The sequence below is a fragment of the Triturus cristatus genome, chromosome 2_2 (genome assembly GCF_964204655.1).
Source record: "Triturus cristatus chromosome 2_2, aTriCri1.1, whole genome shotgun sequence".
Lineage (NCBI taxonomy): Eukaryota > Metazoa > Chordata > Amphibia > Caudata > Salamandridae > Triturus > Triturus cristatus.
The window spans coordinates 822,838,747-822,863,671 of NC_140582.1; the positions used below are offsets into that span (position 1 = coordinate 822,838,747).

The 24,925-nt window shown below is 46.9% G+C and overlaps 1 protein-coding gene across 3 annotated transcripts in view; it reads left to right on the forward strand.

The window, feature by feature from the left end:
* The window catches only part of GABRA4 (gamma-aminobutyric acid type A receptor subunit alpha4), a 387,346-nt gene that overhangs the window by 153,671 nt on the left and 208,750 nt on the right, over positions 1-24,925 (forward strand). For all 3 annotated transcript variants that reach the window (XM_085643308.1, XM_085643309.1, XM_085643310.1), the window contains 3 exons: positions 11,406-11,626; positions 11,738-11,820; positions 20,048-20,191. In XM_085643308.1, the coding sequence (XP_085499434.1) occupies positions 11,406-11,626; positions 11,738-11,820; positions 20,048-20,191 (448 nt within the window). The remainder of the gene's footprint in view (positions 1-11,405; positions 11,627-11,737; positions 11,821-20,047; positions 20,192-24,925) is intronic.

Sequence of the window (24,925 nt, forward strand, 5' to 3'; positions counted from 1 at the left end):
CGTGAGGAACCTGAGTCTGAATTATCCTCTCCTTTGTAATCATCTTTTATGTAAGCGTAAACTTTCTCATGGCTGAATTTTTTCAGATCTTTTTGTAATTTGGAAATCTTTTTTTGCATGAGATATTCCTTGTGTTCAATGATCTCTTTGTTCACTTCTTCGAGCTTCTTTTTATACAATGACAGTTTAATTTCTGTAATGAGGTGATCTTCGCTGGTTTTGATCTTAATTAGTATTGCATCTGATATGCGCTTGGCAGTGTTAATTATTAGGATAAGCCAATCCCTCGAACAACGCCATGCAATAAGTGACCACTCTTTTTTAAAAAGAGGGTCATCCAGAAAGATTCTGGGTGCATTCGTGACCAACAAGCCTGTTGGCGCTATATTCCCACGGAGATATTCTGTCATGATTGCTCCGTGCAGGAGGGTCCTCATTTGACAGCGTTTTAGTTCTTTTAGTTCATCCCAATTCTGTGCTTGGGAGAGGCTCTGTCCAATATTGGTATCTGGAAGTAATGATGGTCCTGCTAAAATAGCAGATGCCATCTCGTCTGTATAGCCAATCCCTAGTTGTTCAGCCATGGCAGGGTTACTACACTCTACCACAATCCATTGTACACCAATAAACTCTTTGCCACTCCAGTGCATGCTATTCTACTGCAGGTCACTCCACTCTACGCCACTACACTGTACAAAACTCTACTGTATGCTATTCCACTTTATGCCACTCCACTATACACTAGTCCACTGTATGCAACTACACTCTACACCACTCAACTCTACGATATTTGACACTATGCCACTTTACTGTATGCTCCTCCACTGTACGCTATTCCACTCTATGATGCTCCACTGTACCCCACTCCACTGTAAACTACGACACTCTATGCCACTCCACTGTACGGTATTCCAATGTATACCACTCTGGTGTATGCCACTCTGCTGTAAGCCACTAAACTCTGCACTACTTAATTATACACTATTTCAGTGCATGCTACTCTACTGTATGCTATTTCACTGTACGCCACTCCACTGTACTCTATTCCACAGTACGCCACTCCATTCTATGCTATTCTCCTGTATGCCACTACACTGCACCTCTCTCTACTGTACGTTGCTTCACTCTGTGCCACTGAATTGTAAGCTATTACCACTCTATTGTATGGTATTCTACTATATGCTATTTCAGTGTATACTAGTCGACTGTACGCTAGTCCACTGTATGCCACTCCACACCATTCCCTTGTACCCCACTCCACTCCATGCCACTTCACTCTTTGCCATGACCCTGTATGCCACTCCACTATATACAATTCCACTGTACCTCACTCCATTCTTCGTCACTGCAGTATATACTAAGTTCCTTTACCCCACTCCAGTCTGACACTCCACTGTACAATACTCCACTCTGTCAATCTACTCTAAGATAGTCAACTGTATGCAACTGCACTCTAAGGTGCTCCACTGTGTGCTATTTTGATCCAACCTACTTCACTGTACTCCACCTCATTGGATGCCACTGGAATGTATACCACTCTACTGTATGCTACTCTGTCTGCCATTCCACACTATGACAGCGCACTGTATCCCACTTCACTATACACTATTCCACTTTATGGCACTCCACTGTATGCTAGTCCGCTGTACCCCACTCCACTGTGTGCTATTCCACTGTAGGCCAATCCAGTCAATGGCACTCCACTGTACGCCACTCTACTGTATGCTGTTCCATTGGACACCACTACACTCTCCTACACTCCACTCTACACTATTTCACTGTATGCCACTACACTCTACAACACTATATACCACTCCACTGAAGCACACTGTACCAAACTCTAGTCTACTCTAACTCACTCCATTGCACTCCACTCTATGCCACTACACTGTTACACACACACTCTACAACACAGCATACCATTCCACTGTATGACATGCCACTTCACTCTATAACACTTTACTCCACTGTATTCTATGCCACCACAGTATACTACACTCCAGGGTACTGTACTATACGTGATGCCACTCCACTATGACACTTTAGTCCGCTCTTTGCTAGGCCACTCCACTATACTGTACAACATTTTAGATCACTGTACGACACTCCAATATATGCCACTCTAAATCTACATCACTGTACTGTACTCTGTAAACCTGCACTCTACAAAACTTTACTACACTCTACACCACTATAGGAGCCTTACTACACTGTATGCCCCTACACTGCACTGTACAACACTCTACTCCATGCAATTCAACAATACTCCATGACACTCGACTCACCATTCCACGGCACTTGACTGCATGACACTATAGTCAACGGGACTCCACTGTATGACACAAGTGTATTGTACGACACACCACTCCACTGTAGAAATACATCACTACATTCTACAATACTCCACTAGACGACACACCACACTATGCCACTAGATAACATTTAACTCCACAATATGCAACACCACTCCACTCCACTGTATTCTACTCCACAACACTACACTATACGACAATGTCCTTTACTATATTCTACAGCACTGTACTTAAGAAATGTTACTTAAATGGCACTCAACACTATGATTTGAAACGCATTTTTATTAACAAAATAAACACCTTTTTAATCTAATGAAAAAACCAAAGGTTAAAGCGAAGATATAGTTCGATAAACTTTATTTGCTCTTTATATACAAACCCAAATTAAACTGTACAAACAGGAGAAATTATAAAGTTATAAGTATAACTTAAATTTCTAATTTACTCATCACTAGTTATTACTCATCATTATAAGTTACATTTATAATCGATGCACCATCTTCAATTTACTATACATCGCACACCTCCGTACACATTCCTATTCCATCAATCACAACACTAGATTGACTAGAACTTGCCATTTCTCCATCCTCTGGTTACACCTTTGCATGTGATATAACATAGCATGTGAAATCATAGCAGTCCTAATAAGACTTATGACATCTGCAATTATATAATTTCTAAGAACACAGTGCATGACAGTGTGGTGAGTTATGTGCACATGTTATGAAGCGAGTTATGGGCAGATTAATATCTTGGCCACAACCGATTTCAAAGGGCATGATCAAGGTTGTGAGGAGCATTCACTTTCTACTCCCCCCTTCATTCATCAGGCCAACCTTCTTCTGGTCAGCATTAGGGAAAGCTACATTGTACTGACACTTTTCAGCACGCATTAAAATTTAAAGAGGATTTAACAGCCATTGCGGACTGGATGATGACATCTAACTGTCTTCAATTGAATGCCAGCAAATCTGAAATTCTGTTGGTAGGCAAAAACACTAATCTGTGGAGTGAGCTCTGGTGGCTGCCCACACTAAGCCTCCTACCTGCCCCCAAACAGATGGGTAAAAACCTGGGCGTATGGGTTGACTCTGCATTGACCTTCCAGGCTTAAACAAAGGCGGTAGCTGGAGTCTGCTTTGGGCTCCTACGCGGTATTAAACCCCTGCTGGGTTTTTTCGATGCTAATACCCGTCCGGTTATAATCCAGGCCACTGTACTATCTAGGCTGGATTACGCAAGCTCTTTGTACCTAAGGGCCAATAGAGGAGAGATACATTGCCTACAAAGGTGACCTAGTTCTAGGACACCCCCGCGCCGCACGGCCACCAGCTGCTGCGTGTGCCTCCCCGCATTTGTGCCTCGTTGCCCGGCTGCCGCCGCGTGGCCACGCCCCCTCCTTCGAGGGGTCCGCTTCTCTCCCTGTGCCCCTGCTGTCTGATTGCTTAGAATTGTTTGTATAGTTGTATTATTGCCTTCTGTATCTCGTGTTTTTCCAATCCCTGTGCCCCTGCTGTCTGATTGCTTAGAATTGTTTGTATAGTTGTATTTTTGCCTTCTGTATCTCGTGTTTTTCTGCCTGCGACTAGCCTTCGCCTTCCCTCCCCGCTCCCCGCCACCGCCGCTAACCCCGCCCCTTTTTCCCTTCTGTACCCTCCCCGCTCCCGACTCCCAGCTGCTCCGCCCCCCGCGCACTTGGCCATATATGGCGACAGTGCGACGCAGGTGAGTGTGACCTAGTTCTAGGACACCCCCGCGCCGCACCGCCACCAGCTGCTGCGTGTGCCTCCCCGCATTTGTGCCTCGTTGCCCGGCTGCCGCCGCGTGGCCACGCCCCCTCCTTCGAGCGGCGTGGTCCGCTTCTCTCCCTGTGCCCCTGCTGTCTGATTGCTTAGAATTGTTTGTATAGTTGTATTTTTGCCTTCTGTATCTCGTGTTTTTCCAATCCCTGTGCCCCTGCTGTCTGATTGCTTAGAATTGTTTGTATAGTTGTATTTTTGCCTTCTGTATCTCGTGTTTTTCTGCCTGCGACTAGCCTTCGCCTTCCCTCCCCGCTCCCCGCTTCCCGCCACCGCCGCTAACCCCGCCCCTTTTTCCCTTCTGTACCCTCCCCGCTCCCGCCTCCCAGCTGCTCCACCCCCCCGCGCACTTCGCCATATATGGCGACCGTGCGAACGCGCAGCGGTCACGCGCAGCGGTCACGCGCAGCGGGCGCGCCAATTGTGCGCCGAAGGCGCGCCAAAGGTAAGCCCGTCTGCGCCCGTCCGCGCCTGGACCGCGCCCAGTGCCAGGACCCCTGGCCCACGAGGACCCCGGCCGACCCGCCTGACGTACACCGCCGCCACCCTCATCGCACTCAACACCGGCCGATTCCCAGGATGCTACCGAGCCACACCACGACGCACCCACGGACCCTTCAGCTGCCACGCCTGCAAGTTCACCTGCATCCGGACCTGCCTCGCACCAGCACCCGCCAAGTCGAACACCAGCAGCACCCACCTCAAGTGCATCCTGCTCAACACCCGCTCCGTCCACAGACACGCCATCGAACTCTGGAACCTCCTCGACACCACAGCTCCAGACGTTGCCTTCCTCACGGAGACCTGGATAAACGCCTCTTCAGCTCCCGACATCGCCATCGCCATCCCAGAGGGCTACAAGATCACCCGGAGGGATCGCACCGCCAACCAGATGGGAGGAGGCATCGCCATCATCCACAGGAACACCATCCGTCTCACGACCAGCACCGACAACACCCTGACCACCGCCGAACACCTGCATTTCCAAATCCACACCGACCCGAAGACCACCCTCAGAGGCACCCTGATCTACCGACCTCCGGGACCACGCACCCAATTCAGCGAGAACATCGCCGACTTCGTCAGCTCGCATGCCCTCACCTCCGCTGACTACATCCTCCTGGGGGACCTCAACTTCCACCTGGAGAACAACAACGACCGCAACACCAGCACCCTGCTCGACAACCTCGCCAATCTTGGACTCAAGCAGCTGGTGTCCACCCCCACCCACCTCGCCGGACACACACTCGACGCAATCTTCTCATCCAGCACAGACATCGACTTCAGCCATGCCACAGAGCTTCAATGGACGGACCACAGCTGCGTCCACTTCACCTTCAAAAGAACGACGACCCACCACCACCAGCAACAGGCTGCCCGCAGAAGCTGGAACAAGATCACAGCCGACCAGCTCGCCACCTCCCTGAGCCAGCACCCTCCTGCCAGCTCAGCGAACCCCAGCCAGGCCGCCGACAACCTCACGAAGTGGATCAGCAACTGCGCGGACGAGCTCGCCCCGCTGAGGACCCCGCCCAGCAGACCCGGCAGCAAGAAAGCCCCATGGTTCACCGACGAACTCAAGAGCTCCAAGAAGAACTGCCGAGCCCTCGAGAAAGTCTGGAGAAGGGAACCAACACCGGACAACAGGACCACCTTCAAGCTTGCCACCCGGAAGCACTACCAGCTGATCCGCGCCGCCAAGAAAACTGCATTCAAGGACCGGCTGGACAACAACGCACACAACTGCAAGGAACTCTTCAACATCGTGAAAGAGCTATCCAACCCCAGCGCAGGAAACAACGACATCACCCCATCGCAAGACCTCTGCAACTCCCTCGCCTCATACTTCCACAACAAGATCGCGGACATACACAACAGCTTCAACAACCAACCAACGCACACCACGACCGAACAACGACCCCCCACCACCACCCTCCACGCCTGGACTCCGATCAGCACCAAAGACACCATCCGCACGATGAACTCCATCCACTCCGGATCGCCGACCGACCCCTGCCCTCACCACGTCTTCAACAAGGCCGACGCTGTCATCGCACCCCACCTGCGAGACATCATCAACACATCCTTCGACACCGCCACCTTCCCTGAGAGCTGGAAGCACGCCGAACTCAGCGCTCTACTCAAGAAACCCACAGCGGACCCCACCGAACTCAAGAATTACCGCCCCATCTCGCTCCTCCCGTTTCCAGCCAAAGTCATCGAGAAGACCGTCAACAAGCAGCTGGCCGCCTTCCTTGAGACGAATGGATCCCTCGACCCCTCACAGTCTGGCTTCCGAGCCAACCACAGCACCGAGACCGCCCTCATCGCCGCCACCGATGACATCCGAGCCCTGATGGACAATGGAGAAACAGCGGCCCTCATCCTCCTAGACCTCTCCGCGGCATTCGACACTGTCTGCCACCGCACCCTAGTACAGCGCCTCAGCAACGTCGGAATCCAGGAGAAGGCTCTGGAATGGATCATCTCCTTCCTCGACGGAAGAACACAGAGAGTCCGCCTACCACCGTACAAGTCAGAGGCCACCGAAGTCATCTGCGGCGTCCCTCAAGGATCCTCGCTGAGCCCCACCCTCTTCAACGTCTACATGAGCCCCCTCGCGGCCATCGCACGCCAACACAACCTCAGCATAATCTCCTACGCCGACGACACCCAGCTGATCCTCTCCCTGACCGGCGACCCCGCCGCCGCCAGAGCCAACCTGCACGAAGGGATGAAAGAGGTAGCCGAGTGGATGACGACCAGCCGCCTGAAACTGAACTCAGACAAGACGGAGGTCCTCATCCTGGGCTCTTCACCCTCCGCCTGGGACGACTCCTGGTGGCCTCCCGCCCTGGGCACCGCACCCAAACCGACAGACCACGCACGCAACCTGGGCTTCATCCTGGACTCCTCCCTCTCCATGACCAGGCAAGTCAACAACGTCTCCTCGGCGTGCTTCAACATCCTACGCATGCTACGGAAGATCTTCTGGTGGATCCCCACCGAGACCAGGAAGACCGTCACCCAGGCCCTCGTCACTAGCCGACTGGACTACGGCAACGCCCTCTACGCCGGTACCACCGCCAAGCTCCAGAAGAGACTCCAGCGGATCCAGAACGCCTCAGCCAGACTCATCCTCGACATCCCACGAACCAGCCACATCTCCGGACATCTGAGAGACCTACACTGGCTCCCCGTCAACAAAAGAATCACCTTCCGCCTCCTCACCCACGCACACAAAGCCCTACACGACCAAGGCCCGAGCTACCTCAACAACCGAATCAACTTCTACGCTCCCAAACGCCACCTCCGATCAGCCAACCACGCCCTCGCCGCCGTCCCCCGCATCCGAAGAGCGACTACAGGAGGAAGGTCCTTCTCCTACCTGGCCGCCAAGACCTGGAACTCCCTCCCGACCGACCTGCGCCTGACCCAAGACCACCTCTCCTTCAGGAAGAAGCTGAAGACCTGGCTGTTCGAGCAGTAGCGGCACCCCCCTCCCCCCAGCGCCTTGAGACCCTACGGGTGAGTAGTGCGCTCTATAAATGTCTTTGATTGATTGATTGAAAGGGAACAAAAGGCTGCTGTCCTGATACTTTTCGGTCTGCCCAGAACCTGCTCTATTTCTGACTTCATCAGCAGACTACACTGGTTTCCGGTGGAGAAACAAATCAACTTCAAAGCCCTCTGTATCTCCCAAGGAATCCTGAACGCCCAATCCCCCAATATTTTAGCTGATCTTCAAACACCCTACATACCCACCTGTCAGCTGCGCTCTTCTGGTCAGCACCTGATGTCTGATCCCCGGGTCAAGAGAGCCAGGGCAGGAGGGCGCTCCTTCCGTGTTCTTGCCCCAAAACTCTAGAACTCCCTCCCTGTGAGCATCAGAAGCATCCAAAATCATGTGGCGTTCCGTAAGGCTATAAAAACATATCTCTTTGTTAAGTAATCTACTTACCTGCCTGCTCCCTCCCCGCATCTCTGTCTGGTTGCAATGAGCGCTGGAACGCCCCTTTTGCTGGGGCAGCCATGCACTTTACAAAAACTATAACAAAATAAAGAGAGCTCAATCCAAAGGTCAATAAGGACTGAGATTGAAATGTCCGGAAGAAAAGAATCCTGCTTTTTTCATCATCCAATTCTTAGATAACTTGAGCGAACAGCCAGAATGTGTCACTCCTTTAAATATAGCTTTTTCAGTGCACATGCACCATAAGTTCCTTTGTTGTGAAATCGCATTTCCATTCAGTGTTTTAACTGTCACCGTCATTGTGGTAAATTGTCACATGATAATGCCACCATAAGTGCGATGTGACGTTTATCAGGAATCCAACACAAAGAACAGTTTTTAGGATTTTTTCTTTTCGACATTTAACTCTGTTTTTATTGACCTTTTGGAGTGTGCTCCATCTGAACCGGATTGAAGACGCCAATAGGTCTTTGCAGAAATAGAGTTCTACTGTAAGCTTGGCTACATTAGACACAACTAAAGTGATGGTTTTCAGTAGAAGAATAATGAAACTAGCTGCTGGATCATTCATAGGGAGATGATCGAGCATGTAACAAATTGCATTCATCTTGGAGTTCTTTTTGAGGAGCGCTTCTAAAGCTGAAGAAACACATGGCAAGCATATCTTCCATCCGCTCTGGAAATATTGAATTTGAAAGAACACTGGGGCAAGATAATGTGTTTTTAAAAATTGTGAATAAATCTTTGAAAATAATTTCAGATATTTATGGCAAAATTACTAAATGTAAGCTGTCTCATGCATGAATGGTCATCAACTTGTACGAATTTGGTCTCCCTCAAGTTTACTTTCAGAAAACATCACTGGAGACTGAAGATAAAATTAATGAGGCGCCGATTTGGAGTGTTTCAGACAAAATTCCTGTTCCATTGAGGAAAGGATCTTTCAACAACACCAACTGCAGCGCAGTGTTTTCCCCGCGCTCATTAATGAACATAAGAAATTGATTCGGGAACCTCTTGAACAATTGAAAATCTATACATGTTGACATGCCCTTATTTACTGTGTGAAATGTGATTTCCCACAGTAGTTAAAGTGCAGATTTGTCAAGTTCATCGACATGGTCGAGCCGAAACGAAAACAGAAGGATAATGAATTGAAAGGTATATAAAGGTAGCTCGCTGTACTCTTACAGATGATGACTTCGCTTTTTATAATAGATGGAGTTCAGCACACGGCCCCGCACCTTATGGCATTTTAGATTCTGTTATCAAAGGCCCGAACAGTTACTAGCTGAGATGATAAATTGTTTATGCTACATTTTTATATAAAGATTGAACGTATGTCTCACAATGAACACATTTAGATCAGTAGTAATTATAAACACGATTGAACTTTAACTTGTTCTGCTGCCTGAATTAGTATTTGTAATGTTTTTAAATAACTGCGCATTAACACTAGGGGTAGGCGGAATTTGCGTAGTCACGCTACGCAAAACTTCACGAAACGGTAAAAAATCTCCGCAAACACGCAGAAATTCCGCAAACACGCGGAATTGCTTGTTCGTGATGCTTTTTTAGTGTTCGCGATCGCTGTTTGCGTGCTCGGGGGGTAATATCTCACGAACACTTATTTTGAGAACGCGAACAAGCAAAAAATTCAGCGAAGCCGCGGAACGCAGAATTTTGGGAAATTGCGCGTTCTCCGCGGAAAGCGAAATAACCCAAATTCCGCAAATTCCGCCAGCGGAACGGAATTTAACGCCCAGGCCTAATAACAACTTACATAAGCGCTAACATAGACAGGTTTTCTGTGGGACAGTCTTTCAGTAAAAACTCTGTCCAGACTCATCCTTTCAGCTCCAACACTGACCTGCCCGGCTCTCCTGTGAGGGGACCCGTTCGACCTGGGCTGCCATTTTAGTGTCACGTCACAGGCATAAAAATCTATGTGGTTGATTCATATGCCCACCCACCTATTGAAAATCTATACCTGCAGTCCATGCATTTGTCGCACGCCTTCATAAAACATTGTGCAGTACCTAAAGAGGGTAGGCGCAGCCCAGCTGTTACCTGCATCACTGGCGCTCCACCAGGTGCATCTCACTGGATACAACTACATAGAAATATTGAACAGGCCTGTACGAGAGAAGAATGTGGTCTAACATCAACACAGTTGTTACAACTGTTCGAGAGACTCGTTTGAGTTTTGAGACCTGCTCATTATGGGAGTTCGACTTACCGCTACTAATCGCAAGCTCCAAAACTCTTAGGGGCATATTATCAAGGACGGTGTTAAAAATTATCGTCGGTTTAGCGGCAGAAAACTGCAGCTAAAGCGGCGATAATGGGCTTGATAATATGCCCTGGAGAATTCCAATAGAAGCCCATGTTCTGAACATGAGCTTCTATTGGAATTCTCCAGGGCATATTATCAAGCCCATTATCGCCAGTTTAGTGGCAGTTTTCTGCCGCTAAACCGGCGATAATTTTAACGCCGTCCTTGATAATATGCCTCTTACTCTTTTACAAGGAACTCTTTATGGGTTCTGATAGATTTAGGACTCTTCTAGTTTAGTGTGGCAACTATTTCCTTTATGGAACACGCTGTTATTTTAATCTGTGCTCTTTCACCATTATTTTCTTGATATGTCTGTAAACAGATTTATCTTTTCTAATTGAATAAAAACATGAAAAAAGAAAATATCAAATTTAAATGAATAATAAACCTTATCATTGGCTGTCAATCAAGGCTGATAGTTGATGTTGTTTGAGATGTTTTAATCTGATACTCCATTCTAAAATGGTGGCACAGATTCTTTCGACCGGAGCAGGAGTTGGCGGGGAGTTGGAGATCCTCACTGTAAGTCACGGGTTGTGTAAAATTAAATACTGTTTTCCATGCTGTCAACTGTCTGCTGGAATGTTTCTGAGTTGGAGGGCTTTGCCTTAAAGGTATTAACAGTGTGCTTATACTTATAACTTTAAAAAAATATTTTTATAAGATTTATTTCTTAAAATATTATAATTGAACTTCAAGGAACAAGTGTATTTTCCACGCCTATAGCATCTCAATATAATACCAACTGCATATTTATAGGTTGTTAACTGTTATCTGAATAATATGAATCATTGGTGCATGTTAAAGGGAGGTATTTGTAACCATTAATTAAATATACTGATACAAATGCAGTTGCTCTGCTTGCTATAAAAGTACATCATGTTTAAAATGACATTTGCGTTTCTAGTGTATTCAAGAGTGCTTATTTTTCAATTAGTAGATCACAGTAAACATAAAAGTGCCTCCTTTTTTCTGTTCAGGAATACACAATGGATGTCTTTTTCCGCCAGACATGGGTTGACAAAAGACTGAAGTATGAAGGTCCCATTGAAATATTACGACTCAATAACCTGATGGTCACTAAAGTGTGGACACCAGACACTTTCTTTAGGAACGGAAAAAAGTCTGTTGCACACAACATGACTGCGCCAAATAAGCTTTTTAGAATAATGAAGAACGGAACTATCTTATATACAATGAGGTACTTTTTTGATTTTACCAGGATTCTTGACGCATGTTTCTGCAATATAATTCATGTCTGAGGGAAAAGCTATTTTATATTAACTTTCCTCTTGCATTTGTGTATTTGCAGGCTTACCATAAGTGCAGAGTGCCCAATGAGATTAGTAGATTTTCCAATGGATGGTCATGCTTGCCCGCTGAAATTTGGAAGCTGTAAGTAAAAATCCTGGCTATTTTATACCTGTGTACGTTTTTATCAAGGGTTATCTTGTCCATTTCTCATTCATATCATGAAATGTGCGTCAATCTTGACTTAAAGCCACTATTTTGATTTTTTTTTTGATTGAGCAATACCTAAAAAGCTTTGTTATATGTAATGGCATGAGTTTGGGGAGATATGGGATTTCACCATTACCTTTTCATTCTTATTCAGTATACATTACTAGCATTCACCCTGGAGTACCACAAAGAGCAACTCTTTGAGGAAGTATTCCAACTGCCTGATCCTAAGAAGGAACTTCTGTTTTCGTTCTGGTGAATCTAATGTGCCTAAAATATCCACACCAGACTTCATACCTCAGTAAGTCTTTCTATGGGATGAGGAACGTTCAATGATCGTTCTCTATTGCAAACAATTAGGCAAAAAACAGTGAAGCCATAACATTTTAATTCAGAATATGTAACGGTGAGATTGATGTCAAAGACATGATATAGTAGTGAAACTAAACTTTAAGCTTGTGCTGGTATGTGGTGAAATACTATTCAATCTATTTTGTTTGCCTTGGCATAAACATCATGCTCTATATTTAATCTCCGGACATTTGGCTGTAATTCCATGAGTTAAACGATCTCCAGAAGGAGGCAGTTCCATGTAGACTCTTTAAGCAAAGTCCACAAATTATCCTTCTCTTTGTAATTTGAAAATCTTTCCTTCCTTACGCAAATCAAGACTTGGTTATTCTGATGTGGTCCTTCAGCCTAATGTGTTTTTGTGTGCCAGGACACACTAGTTCAGTAGCTGTTGCACCTTATAACTTTTATCATTCACTCATTCATTAAGGGAGGGAGTTTCGACACCAATCCCAGAAGATTTTCAAACAATTGAATGGATAAGGGGATCCAGCTCACAGATTCGGGCCTCCTATTGGTGTTTCAAGCTTTCCAGTGCAGCACAAACCTCCAGAAGATAAATAAAGGACTGTCTCAGAAATGATATGGCAGAGCTAGCCCTCAAGTTCCACTGATGTTACAGACTAGCTTTAGATGATAGGGCAAGCTCTCAGTGTAGCACTGATTTTAGAAGCAATAAGGATCAAATTTATGTCTCAAGTGTTACAAATTTTTAAGATATACTCACATACTGGACTTGTCACTCAGATGCCACAGAAAAGCTGACTTTGGCTTTAGATGGCCGAAGCACCTTAAGGGTTATCCTGATGGGCCAGATGTGTAATTTAGGCAAGCTCACTGGGGCCCAAATGTAGCACAAATGTTTTCAGGTCACCAACGGTAAAATTAAAACTGCAGTTTTTAGTCTTTAGATATGATTCACCCCGTCTCTCTTGAGCCATTGCCTATGGTTGCAGTGGCGTCATGACAGGATTTCAGAAGTAAATCTTGATTTGAATTCATCTGTAATCCACTCATTTTAAGTCTAGATATGGAACCTCCCATTTGTGTGCTGGTGTTTCAATTGAGCACTTCACAAACTGTTTAACACATTATGTTTTTCCTATTAAGGTTAAAGGAAGTAAATAAAAATATAAGTTTATCTTGAATTCAATGGTATTTCTCATGTGTTTTATACATATTAACATCTTGAATGGCTAACCATCTTTTCTGTTTAGAAACATCACTTTAAACTCTTGACACAGGCTACTTAAAAGTGTGTTTCCGACTTACCCTGACTAGAATTGTGATTCCTGCTTGGACAGGGTGCATATTTCTGCCAACCAGAAACACAATTTCTAACAATACCCACTTTTTGGCGATTGTTTAAAAAGTCCAGCTAGACACAGCAAAATATCCCAGGACCTCAGAGACAGCACTTAGGGCTCAGAACGTACTTAAGCAAAGGCCACAACAGGGTTTAGTCAAGGGCCAGATACACATGGTCAGATGGGCACTACAGGAGAAAGACCTCTTCCAGCTCATGGTGTCTCTGTAGCCGCATATGAGGTCAGCCAACTGACCCGTAAAGTCTACCTCTTTCTGCTGGGTACAAGTGGGAGCAGGTCTAGCCCTTCAGGTTTCATCATAGGTCTCAAACAGCAGGTGCAGTCATTCTTCTGTTCTTGTGCATGTCCAGAAAATATTCTGATGAGCTTTAGGTAAGGTTGCACATTTGTGGGTTTCATTAAACAGTGGGTGCCACTCCCTAACAAATGTGGAAAAGGTGCCAGTGGGCAAACCTATTCACTTTAACAGCACATCCTCTTTACCTTATTGCAAACTAACCCAGGGGGTATAGTTAAGGCAAATCCAAGATGACACAAATCCAAGAGGCCTTCTGTCTTTGAAGGGTGCTAGTGTGCCAGTCAGGGATGTGTTTATTGAAATGGGCCATCACCTCCTTCTAAGCTGCACCAAACTGGTTCTGAGACCAATCCCCCTCTCACTAAGCTAATGGCCAACTGGCTACCTTGGGGATAAAGAACAAAGACTTCCCCTTCCTCAGGGCTCCCCTCACACTAAACTTTGAATGGGCCATCTTCACCTTAACATTTTAGGGTTATTGCAGTTCTCCGCAGCTGCATTTTCTGAGTTGATATGCACCATAATTTCCACATCAAACCTATCCTGTCACAAGGTCTAAGCCATTCTCTTTGCTTGAGGATCAGTTTTCATACCAAATTAATGTCAACCATTGACAGGGCAACTGCTGGCCGGGTAATGCAAATTAACTTCCCAAAGCTTCAAGCAGGGAAAAGGTAACATTCTGGAAGTTACTTTTTCTAAATAGTAAGTATCTAACTTTACCATTGAATTTGTTTGTTTAATAAATAGTAAAAGTAGTGCTTGAAATATTTCTCTAGATTGTACCAAACGCAAGATAGCAGAGCTATTATTATAATCTTTACAACAGTTTCCCTCACAGGACATGAAGAGGCTTCCACAGTGACAACAAAATCGTTTTTGGGTATATGGATGACTTATTAATGTTTGAAGGGGAGTTTTTTTCCTGTATTAAAAATTATTTTGACAGTTTTGGCTGCAAATTTAAACTGCAGCAGTCAGGCTACATTGTTAGATCTGAATAAATGTTTTCCTTGTCACACTAGTGGTTGGCACAATAGATTCCGCAGGTCAGTTGTCACATTTAACATTCCATCCCATTAAAGTAGTTTCTACACCATATGCTATGGCCTTAACGAAGAGTTAAACATTCGGATCAGGCATTATCCAATGTCTACATGTTTTAGGTGTCAGGACATATCAACTGGGCACTGGACATGAGTGTCACAGTATGCAGAGTCTAAAATCCTGCAATAAATTCAGCAAAAAATGTGAGTGACAATGCAAAACAGGCCATTTTCTCGCACCAAGACATTCAGCATTCTAAATACAATGTCATGATTATGGAAATCACAGTTTAGGGACATGGAGGTTGAATTGCCAAGGCCGGATTCCCACGTCCTGGCCACTAATTCCCTCTCTGCACTGTTATATGTGCTATTCCAACCCCAGTGAGGAATAACGAGCCACACCCACAATTACCAGACCCATACCCGCAAGCCTATACAGAGTCAGCCATGTATCCACAAACAGTTGCAGGTGGAATTTGTACACAGAATCTTAGCGTAGATTTACACCCAGTACAACTTTTAATCTGGTGGGGCAGCATCTATACTAAAATATCACACTGTGTGACTTGAAATCATGAAGACCTCTGTTTTTGCAAATTAGGTATTGCTCAGTATTACTCTTTATACTTAGTAAAATGGTGTCATTTAAAAAGTAAATTGTGGATTTATATAGCTGTTAACACATTCCATCAGTTCTGGGAGACCGGGTGTCAGGGATTGTCCCAGTTTTTCACCATCTCTCCTGGAAAATATCAGCACATTTAGCACTTGTCCTGCTTTACCAATAGAGTTGATTGAACACAGAGGGAGACAGGTTATTGTGTATTTCAGAGTGGGGTTACTTAGCATGCCTTATTAAATGATACTGTGTGCAAAGTTTCATTTAATTTCCCTTAGTTCTTCGCTGTCTGTTTTATCAATAAGGTTGTCCACTGTCCATGCTAAAGTGTAGGCTCTGCCTCAATGGCCTGGCTCAGAGCCAGGAAATGTAAAATAAAACTGTTCTTGCATCGTTTTATTTTACATTTGCAGGCTCTTAGCCAGCAGTGTTGGGAGGGGTGGGGGTGAGACATGGGAGGGGGGAGGAGGAGTGCTAATACACTCCACTTTCTAAGTGCTTATGTGGGTTTGGGCGGCTCTCTCAGCCCGACCAAAACACACAAGCGCACTTAGGTTTTCTCAAGCCTAGCTGCATTGAGCAGTTTGGCTAGAGAAACCCCACAGACTTCCTGGTCTTTCCTGCCTGCTCAGGCCTATCCCAGAGCAGCATGGGGATCAGACAGGTAGTCTGTCCCAGGGGCTGCTGGGACAAGGCAGGAAGAGGAGAGGTGGCACGACAAGACGTGACGCCGGAGGCAGCTAGCTGCAAAAGGTACGCTTATTTTTAGTATTGTATTTTCACCCCTGCACGACCCCGCCCCCCTTCGTTTATGGTGGCCCTCGCTGGTCCCACTTCCATGTATGTGGAATGTTCAGGTTTTTGTTGTTCAAAATCTGATCACCCAGCATCAGTTATCATCTGAAGCAATGCAGTGGAGAAGAAATAGGCTTTTTGTCTAAAGATTGTAAAAAGGAGTGGCAAAATGGACGTCGGAAGTCGCACATGGAAGAGGCTTCCGGGTTTGGGATCACCTTTTCGTGAAAATCCCTGCAAAACTGGCCTACGATGCCCTACCGCAGTGACACCAACTCAACTTACCTCTCCAGTAACCTTGGGCGTAGTTACGCGAACTGCGTAGTGCGGTAGGGAAATGCTGTTCGCACTGATTGCACAGGACCGGATGCTTTTCCGCACTGTGCAATCAATGCAAACGGCATTTTGCACAGTGCAAGCGGTCGTTTTCTGCCGCTAGAGTAGATTTGTACTCGAGTGGCAGCTTTCTCAACGCGGACTGGTAGTTTCTCATCCCGAGAGGTCGCGAGCATACGCACCACTCGCAATGAGAAACCTGACCTCCCCGCGTTGAGAATCTCGCTTGGAGGTTTATTTTCCACGCTCGTGATCAGCAACTTGATGTTGCTGATCGCGAACAAGGAAAAAGTCTCACCGGGATGTTGATTTTGCTCGCTCGCGGTCGCCAACTTGACGTTGAGAACTGCGAGCAAGCAAAAAATGACAGCTATGCTACGAGTTTTTGCACTGTGCTACGTGCAATTCGCGTAGTGCATAGTAGCGAAAACTACGCACCCTCCGCGAGCGTAGCGTAGTACTACACCCAGGGTTACTCTCCAGAACCCTCGGAGAAGCTTGAGGGAGCAGCACCCACTTCCTTGCTCCCGGACTGTCCTTCTTCATGACTGGCGTCCTTCACAATGCCCGTTCTGACCACGAGTTAAACCGAGCTCAGGGTGTGAGCCAGAGGCTGACCCCATCCGCATCTGCAGTCCCAGTGACCATTCAGCCCGCAGGGGTTGACTGCTGGGTCATGGATGGATCCTTGCTCCCTCTCCCAGTCCGTGTTCGGGACCGATCTGCTCCGAACGGAGGAGGGAGACCACCATCTTGTTTGAAATAGGGGAGCAGATTTTCCCTAACCTGACAAGGGAGCGGGAGGCCGATCCCGTAAACATTTGCGGTCCCGGTGACCGTCAACCCGGTGGGGTTGACTACAGGGTAACTGGTGGCTCCTTACTCTCCCTGCTGGACTGAATTCCCTGGGCCGATCTGCCTCCGAGAGGAGGAAGGAGCCCACCATCGTGTGTTAGAACATTGTGCAGGTGAGCAGTCTGTTGTGAATCCCTCATCTGCAGCTGTAGTGGAGTCCACGTCGGCACAGCATTACAGGATTGCAGGCTGGGGCACATGTGGAGGCTCTGAAGCGAGGGATTGTGAGGCTGCGAAGCGCGGGCCCTTGCTGGGGTGACCTGGCTCTGACAAAGATGGCGACAGAGTTCTAGGTGTGGCCGTCTCCTGAGGCCTGACCGCAGAGATCTGTGTGGTCACTGAGGTACTGTGCAGCGGCTGCTGTGCGGGGACCCCGGGGGAAGAATCGGAGCTGGTTCCCTGTTGCGGGAGCGGAGGTCCGGGCCATGCGGGGCGCCCGCGCCCGAACTGCTTTTCCCCCGGTGGCACCGGCTGGCTGGCTCTCTGAATTGTAGACGCATGGAGGTGAGCTGGGGCCTTGCCCGCTGAGGGAGAGGGCCCCGGGCACCATCGAGAGCATTGGGAGGCCTCCGCCATGCTGGCGGTGGCCACAGGGATTCTGCTGAGACTGAGTGTACCTGTGGATTGTAACTGCCGGCTGGCCAGGGGCTGGAAACACATGTGGAGGCGCAATCCCCCAGCAAGGCACACACTGAATAATTAACTGTCACGCAGGTAGAGAGGGCGGATCAATGGATATTGGCCTACACTAATGAACTGCTCAGAACACGGGCTTTATGTTCTAACTGTATCTGCGCTGCATTCGCCCTTGACAGCGATCGCTCCCGAGACACTGCCTGTACCTGCCTGACTATAAAATGGTGTCTGCAATATCCCTCGACCCTCATCCACCCACATCTCACCACAATATTTGTTTCCTATTTAATGCTTAACCCAAAGTTTGACAGTGCTCTCTTCAATCTGTGGCCCTTTGACCCGATATAACTGCTCACTCACTCACTTGAGTCCATGAGTGTAGCAGCAACCGAAGGAGCTATAAACAAAATGGTCCCCAGCCTATGTTAATGTTGTACTTTACCTGCAATATCATATCATTACCACCAACATTTGCTGTATTGGGGCAGCAGATTCCCCTGGCAACTGAACCAGCGACCCAACTATCAATTCCCCCTACAGCAGTGAGGGTCTTTCTTACCAACCTGACTGTCCCTAAGACGGCCGCCATGAGTGGGCCTTCCACAAAAGCACTTTTTCTCCCCTTGTTGGTGAGGGATCCAGCATTTTCTCTCCGGGGATTTAGAGACCTCTCTGAGAGTGACCACAGCGGCAAGGAGATACACTCAGTAGAGGATTGGGAGTGTTCCCACTATCACTGGGATCGTAGCACCATACACCGTGATGGGTGCTTTCGATGGAACTTTTGAAGATGCCCCCCAAGCAGAGACCATAACTGTCTGTACTTACCGCAGTGCCCGAGCAACCTTGGCCGATACCCGGTGGAGCTGTCCTATGCAGCTATAAAGGAGTTTGGCTCTGGTTCATCCCTCGGCCGTCTCCTACCCAGGCGGAAATCGGACATTGTTTTCCTCATCTCCCTGTTGTGTCTCTTTTCCCTCCCCGCCTCCTCCCTCCATGATTTATTGTCTGCCCCCTAGGTGGAATCCTTAACTGTCTGTATGTACCACAGTGCCCAAGCAACCTTGGCCGATGCCCGGTGGAGCTGTCCTATGCAGCTATAGAGGAGTTTGGCTCTGGTTCATCCCCCGGCCATCTCCTACCCAACCGGAAATCGGACATTGTTTTTCTTGTCTCCCCGTTGTGTCTCTTTTGCCTCCCCCGCCTCCTCCCTCCATGATTTATTGTCTATTCCCTAGGTGGAAACCTTAACTGTCTGTATGTACCACAGTGCCCAAGCAACCTTGGCCGATGCCCGGTGGAGCTGTCCTATGCAGCTATAGAGGAGTTTGGCTCTGGTTCACTCCTCGGCCGTCTCCTACCCAGCCGGAAATCGGACATTGTTTTCCTCGTCACCCCCTTTGTTTTTTTTCCCCCTCCCCCGCCTCCTCCCTCCGTGATGCATTGTCTGCCTCCCCTTTTACGGTCTGACCTTTTGTGCGTTCCCTGAAGTACTTTCCCCCTTGCCGTTTTTTTCTGTGTCATGCTATGCTTTAGTAATTCATGTAACTATGTTATACTGTCTCCCTTTCTATGTTATGCAACGCTCCAGGAACTGATGTAACTAGGTAACAATGTCCTGAAACAATGTCCTACATCATGTAAAGTGCTCTGATACCTCCGGGTCTCGCCAGCGCTATATAAATCTTTTCAAATAAATAAAAAAAATTGTATAGGTCTGATTACTGTCATGCTACCAAATTTAAGCAGGTGAACTGCAGCTTTGCCCAGGACATTCTCTTGGCAAACAACAAGTCGCATTAATCCATAATTTCACTATCAATGTACAAATTTCAAACACTACACGTATGGTTCAAGGCACATATTGCTCATTAGTCCTATTTGTGTCTCTTAGATGCTTATCCAAAGACCGAGATGGTATACACCTGGACAAAAGGACCTGAAAAATCCGTAGAAGTCCCTAAGGAGTCTTCTAGTTTAGTACAGTATGATCTGGTTGGACAGACGGCTTCAAGTGAAACAATTAAGTCCATCACTGGTAAGTATTTTGTAAATAACACGTGTAGTGCAATCGTCTCTAACCTTCATTAAATTGTTTAACGAAAACCACTTATTAAAAATAGACTGAGCACATTTTTGTAATGACTCAATACATGTTTGATATTAGTTGTAGATGTTGTACAAGTCAATTATTAAGCAATTGAGGTCTATTTCCAGACTAACTATCCTGTCATCTATTATGAACCAATCAAATCAAATGTGTACTACTGGCTTGAGAGTACGAGCCTTTTATATGAATGTGTACAAGCTGATTAAACCAACGTGCTCTTCGATCTAAATCTTCAAAGTTGTTTTAGTCAAAGTCGGAAGCAGCATATGCAAAACATCAAAACTGGACACTTTACGATATCGAATCAAACGTCGGGTTGTGCAAACTTTAGCACCATTATTAAAGTTTCTCCAAATAAATACACGCTCTGGTAAGAATATTAAGATATGCAACTTTATAGGACTTACATTTTCATTAAAATAAAAATCCAATATCACAAGTCAACAATCCGAACTAAAGGCTCAGAAACCTGAATTTACCCACGTAAATCTATTCTAGAAGCTCGGTGTTAGTTTCACTTTTTTGCTATTCACCATTTCTGAATGTAGATTTATTCCTATCTAAGAGCAAATTTACATGCCTGCACCCCCTGTAATCCCTCAGCAGATACATCTAAGGCAGAATATATGAGTGAAAATTGTTGGCCCAGCATTACAGTAACCTGAGAACGTAGTTTAAAAACCCACAAACTACTAAAAAGAAATGCAAAAGACAATGGAAAACAAACAAAGATAGGCATAGCTAATAGGTCTCGTTTTTGGGACCTTCTAAGTATTTAGTTATGCAGCACAATATCTTTGGTGCAACCACATCAACTGTTGTGTGGCTAAACACTTATAAGGTCCCAAAGGCAAGACCTATTGGCTATGCCAATGCTTGGTGTGGTTGTGTGTGTGGTTGTGTGTGTGGTTGTGTGTGTGGTTGTGTGTGTGGTTGTGTGTGTGGTTGTGTGTGTGGTTTTGTGTGAGTGGTTGTGGGTGTGGGTGCAGTTGTGGGGGTATGTGTGAATGTGGTTGTGTGTGTGCGCGGTTGTGTGCGGTTGGGTGTGGTTGTGTGTGTGTGTGTGTGTGGTTGTGGGTGTGGTTGTGTGTAAGAGAGTAGGATCTGCACTTATGTTGCGCGCACTTTTTTTCTGATGTTTACACTGGTTTCTGGCTATAGTCTGGCTGGGACCCTGCTAATCAGGGCCCCAGCCTCTCTGGTCTCCCTAAACGACTTGGAGTGCATATTAGATGCACTAGTGATTGGATACTGTGGTACCTTATGAGCCCCTAGTATATGGTACCTTAGGTACCAAGGGCATAGGTACTTCACAGGCCTACCAGGGGCTGAAGCATGTATTATGCCACCCCTGGGAAACAGACTAAATCTGACACCACAGGCCTGCTACTGCAGCCTGGGTGAGGTAGTGTTAGTCACCCCTGAGGGCAGGGTGCTTGGTTTCCATGTGAGGGGGTGCCTCCGCCTGAGCAGGGCCCCTCTGCAGCTCTCAGAGTTCATTCTCTGTGGCTGTTTGTGGATGTGGTTAAACCATATACTCTTAAGTGCTTTCGTGTTTGGTGTCAACCGCTTTGGAATCATACCCCCACACCAGTAACTGGTGTGGGAGTATGATCCCACCCTTCTAGAGGGATAGACATGTACCCACTGTGGAAACACGGTAGAATCCTGAAGAGCCCTGGCATCACAAAATGGATGCCACCAGCACAGACACTGGGCTGACCGAAACTCGCAGTGGAGGAGGCCCAACAATAGGCATCCTGTCACAGGGAGGTGTAACCACCTTCCAGACAGGATTTAGTGTATTGGGGCTGGGTGGGTGCACTCCTAGAGTGCTTTGAAGTCCTGCACTGGGGGAGCAGTAGGCTCCTCTGTGCATATGCCAGCTCAAACCGGTTCAGGGGCTACCAGCCCCTGCTCTGGTGTGAAACTGGACAAAGGGAAGTGGGTGTAGCCACCCACTCCCCTGACCCTCCCATAGGAGTGGTCATAGAGCTAGTCCCTCCCTTCCTTGTAGTATAAGTTAGGGAACCCTTGCCATTGCAAACTAGATATCTCTGGATGACGCTCTGAAGAAGAATCCTGGACCTTCGACGTTCCACTACCTTTGGAAGACTGAAGAATCTCCCTTGGAGTGATTCCCCTGCTAGGCAGGCACCAAACTTTGCATCAATGGTCGCAAACTTTCCTGCTCCCGCGGGAGTCCGAAGTCTCTGCAGCCCTGGAAGTGGATTTTCTGACTTCTCCAAGGCCATCATGAGTCCCCATCGAAGCTGAGGCAAGTAGACCCCACGAGTGACGAAGAACAGCAATACCTGTGCACTATTGTCAAGTGCAACCCCTTCACGACGTTCTGCGAACTTGTGCTTTGGACCACGTATTGTCCAAGCCTCCAGCAGGTTTTCCTCTGAAGATCAGAGGCCTACCTTGTCCAAAGTGACAGTGGGCTCCTGGTGAGTGAATCCTCCTGAGGTGTCTTCACGATCCCTTGCCGGTTGGCTTGTGGGTCCCCAGAAGATTGTTCAACAGAACCAAAGGGCTCCCCTGGTTGCTCCAGGCCTGCCCTGACTTATCCTTGCTGGGTGAGTCCCTCAGTCCTTGCTGGTCCGCACCTCTGACTTTCTTCACTTTCCACAAGGCTTGCTGTTGCCAAGGCTTGTTGGGTCCAATCCAGTTGCCGACACCTCAGTAAACTGCACAATTTGTGGGACACACCGAATCCAGCTCCTGGTCATCGTCGACACATCCTGGACCTTGTGGCTGAAGAGTCAAGACACCCGTGATCACCTGAAATCACCCGACTACTGTGGGCATCCAGCTTCCTGGCCCGGGTCACTGGCAAGTGACTTTGAACACTGTCTCCTCTGCTTTCAGGTCTTCTTTCTTCTGAATCCAGCCTTGGATTCCACCGGACACTTTTCCTGTCTTCACAAGCAGCAAGTCTTCTTTGGCTCCCATTGAAAACGACGCCGCGACCCGACACCAAAAGACACCTATGCACCCGGCTTCCCTGGGTGATGTAACTCCAGCACTACAGTGCTCCTGTGGCTCTAGAACTACTTACCCTGTAAGTGACTTGCTTGTAGACTCTTCCAAAGTATCCTAAAGCTTTAAAATTCCAGCCGCGACTTGCTCTATTGGAGTCTATTGGGATCCACGCCTGTGTTCTCACACTGCATGCGTCCTTTACTAACCTGCCTTGGGTGGATTAGTGAGGCCCCAGCGCTTCTGAAGGCCCTAGGCCTTGTCTCTTCTCAAGTCAATATTCCTAAACCTTTTTTTTAGTAGTATATGGTCTGGTACGCCCCTAGGGCCCCAGCCATATTTGTGCTTAACTTGTTGTGAAATGTTGATTTGTGCATATGTCCTTGACTTCTAATCTCATAAAGAGATTAGTAGAGTGTGTTAGAAATAAATACATATATATTTTATATATATATACCTGTGTGGTGTCCTTTCATTTAGTGATTCAAGAGATTATAAGGTAAAACAAGCTGCTTTACATTCCTCTAAAGACTTAGCCTGAAGGCTGCTCTCCACAGCTACCACTAGGATACCTTTCTTAAAAAGGTTGTCTTAAACTTATCTACCATAAGAGTCGAATTGTCCTGATGCAAGGTGTCCACTTTAACTAGTGACCAGCATATACCAGGCCAACTTCTCACATTTTGTGTGTGTGTGTGTGTGTGGTTGTGTGTGGGTGTGGTTGTGTGTGTGGTTGTGTGTGTGGTTGTGTGTGTGTGGTTGTGTGTGTGGTTGTGTGTGTGTGTGGCTGTGTGTGTGGTTGTGTGGGTGTGTGGTTGTGTGTGTGTGTGTGGTTGTGTGTGTGTGGTTGTGTGTGTGTGGTTGTTTGTGTGGTTGTTTGAGTGGTTGTGTGTGTGGATGTGTGTGTGGATGTGTGTGTGTGGTTGTGTTTTTGTGTGCGGTTGGGTGTGGTTGTGTGTGTATGGTTGTGGTTGTGTGTGTGGTTGTGTGTGGTTGTGTGTGTGTGGTTGTGTGGTTGTGTGTGTGGTTGTGGTTGTGTGTGTGACAGTAATACTAAAAGCATCTCAAAATAAAGGAACACAAACATCGAGTTTGTGGAAAGAGAAAGCACGTTGTAAGTCAAACGGGCACAGCAAAGCATTAACACAACAACAAAACAAACAAGATCACTGATGAGTGCTGATAATGTATACACACAGCCCATCATCTTAAGAGTTCGATTGCAGCCAATGTGCACTCAAACCTGCCCCCTCCTTGTGAGTTGCACCCCATATTTCATGAGTTGTAACTGCTGCACCCACCATAGCGCTTTGATATCTAAAGCGCTACATAGGTCTAATCGATTAACCAGTCGCCAACATGCTGTGCTTTTAAAGAGAATGTGCCAAAAGTTTCCAGCTTCCTCATCATGTCCTCATGAAAGCACCAACGAAAGGACTCCCTGAATGGTGCAACGGACATGAAGCAGCCGCTGCGATCAGAAATAAACACTGTGAACGTTGTCCAGTTTCACAGTAACATTTCCTTAATGTTCTTTCAGTCACAAAACAGTAATACTAAAAGCATCTCAAAATAAAGGAACACAAACATCGAGTTTGTGAAAAGAGAAAGCACATTGTAAGTCAAACGGGTGCAGCAAAGCATTACCACAACAACAGGTTCTTTGATGTTTGATGT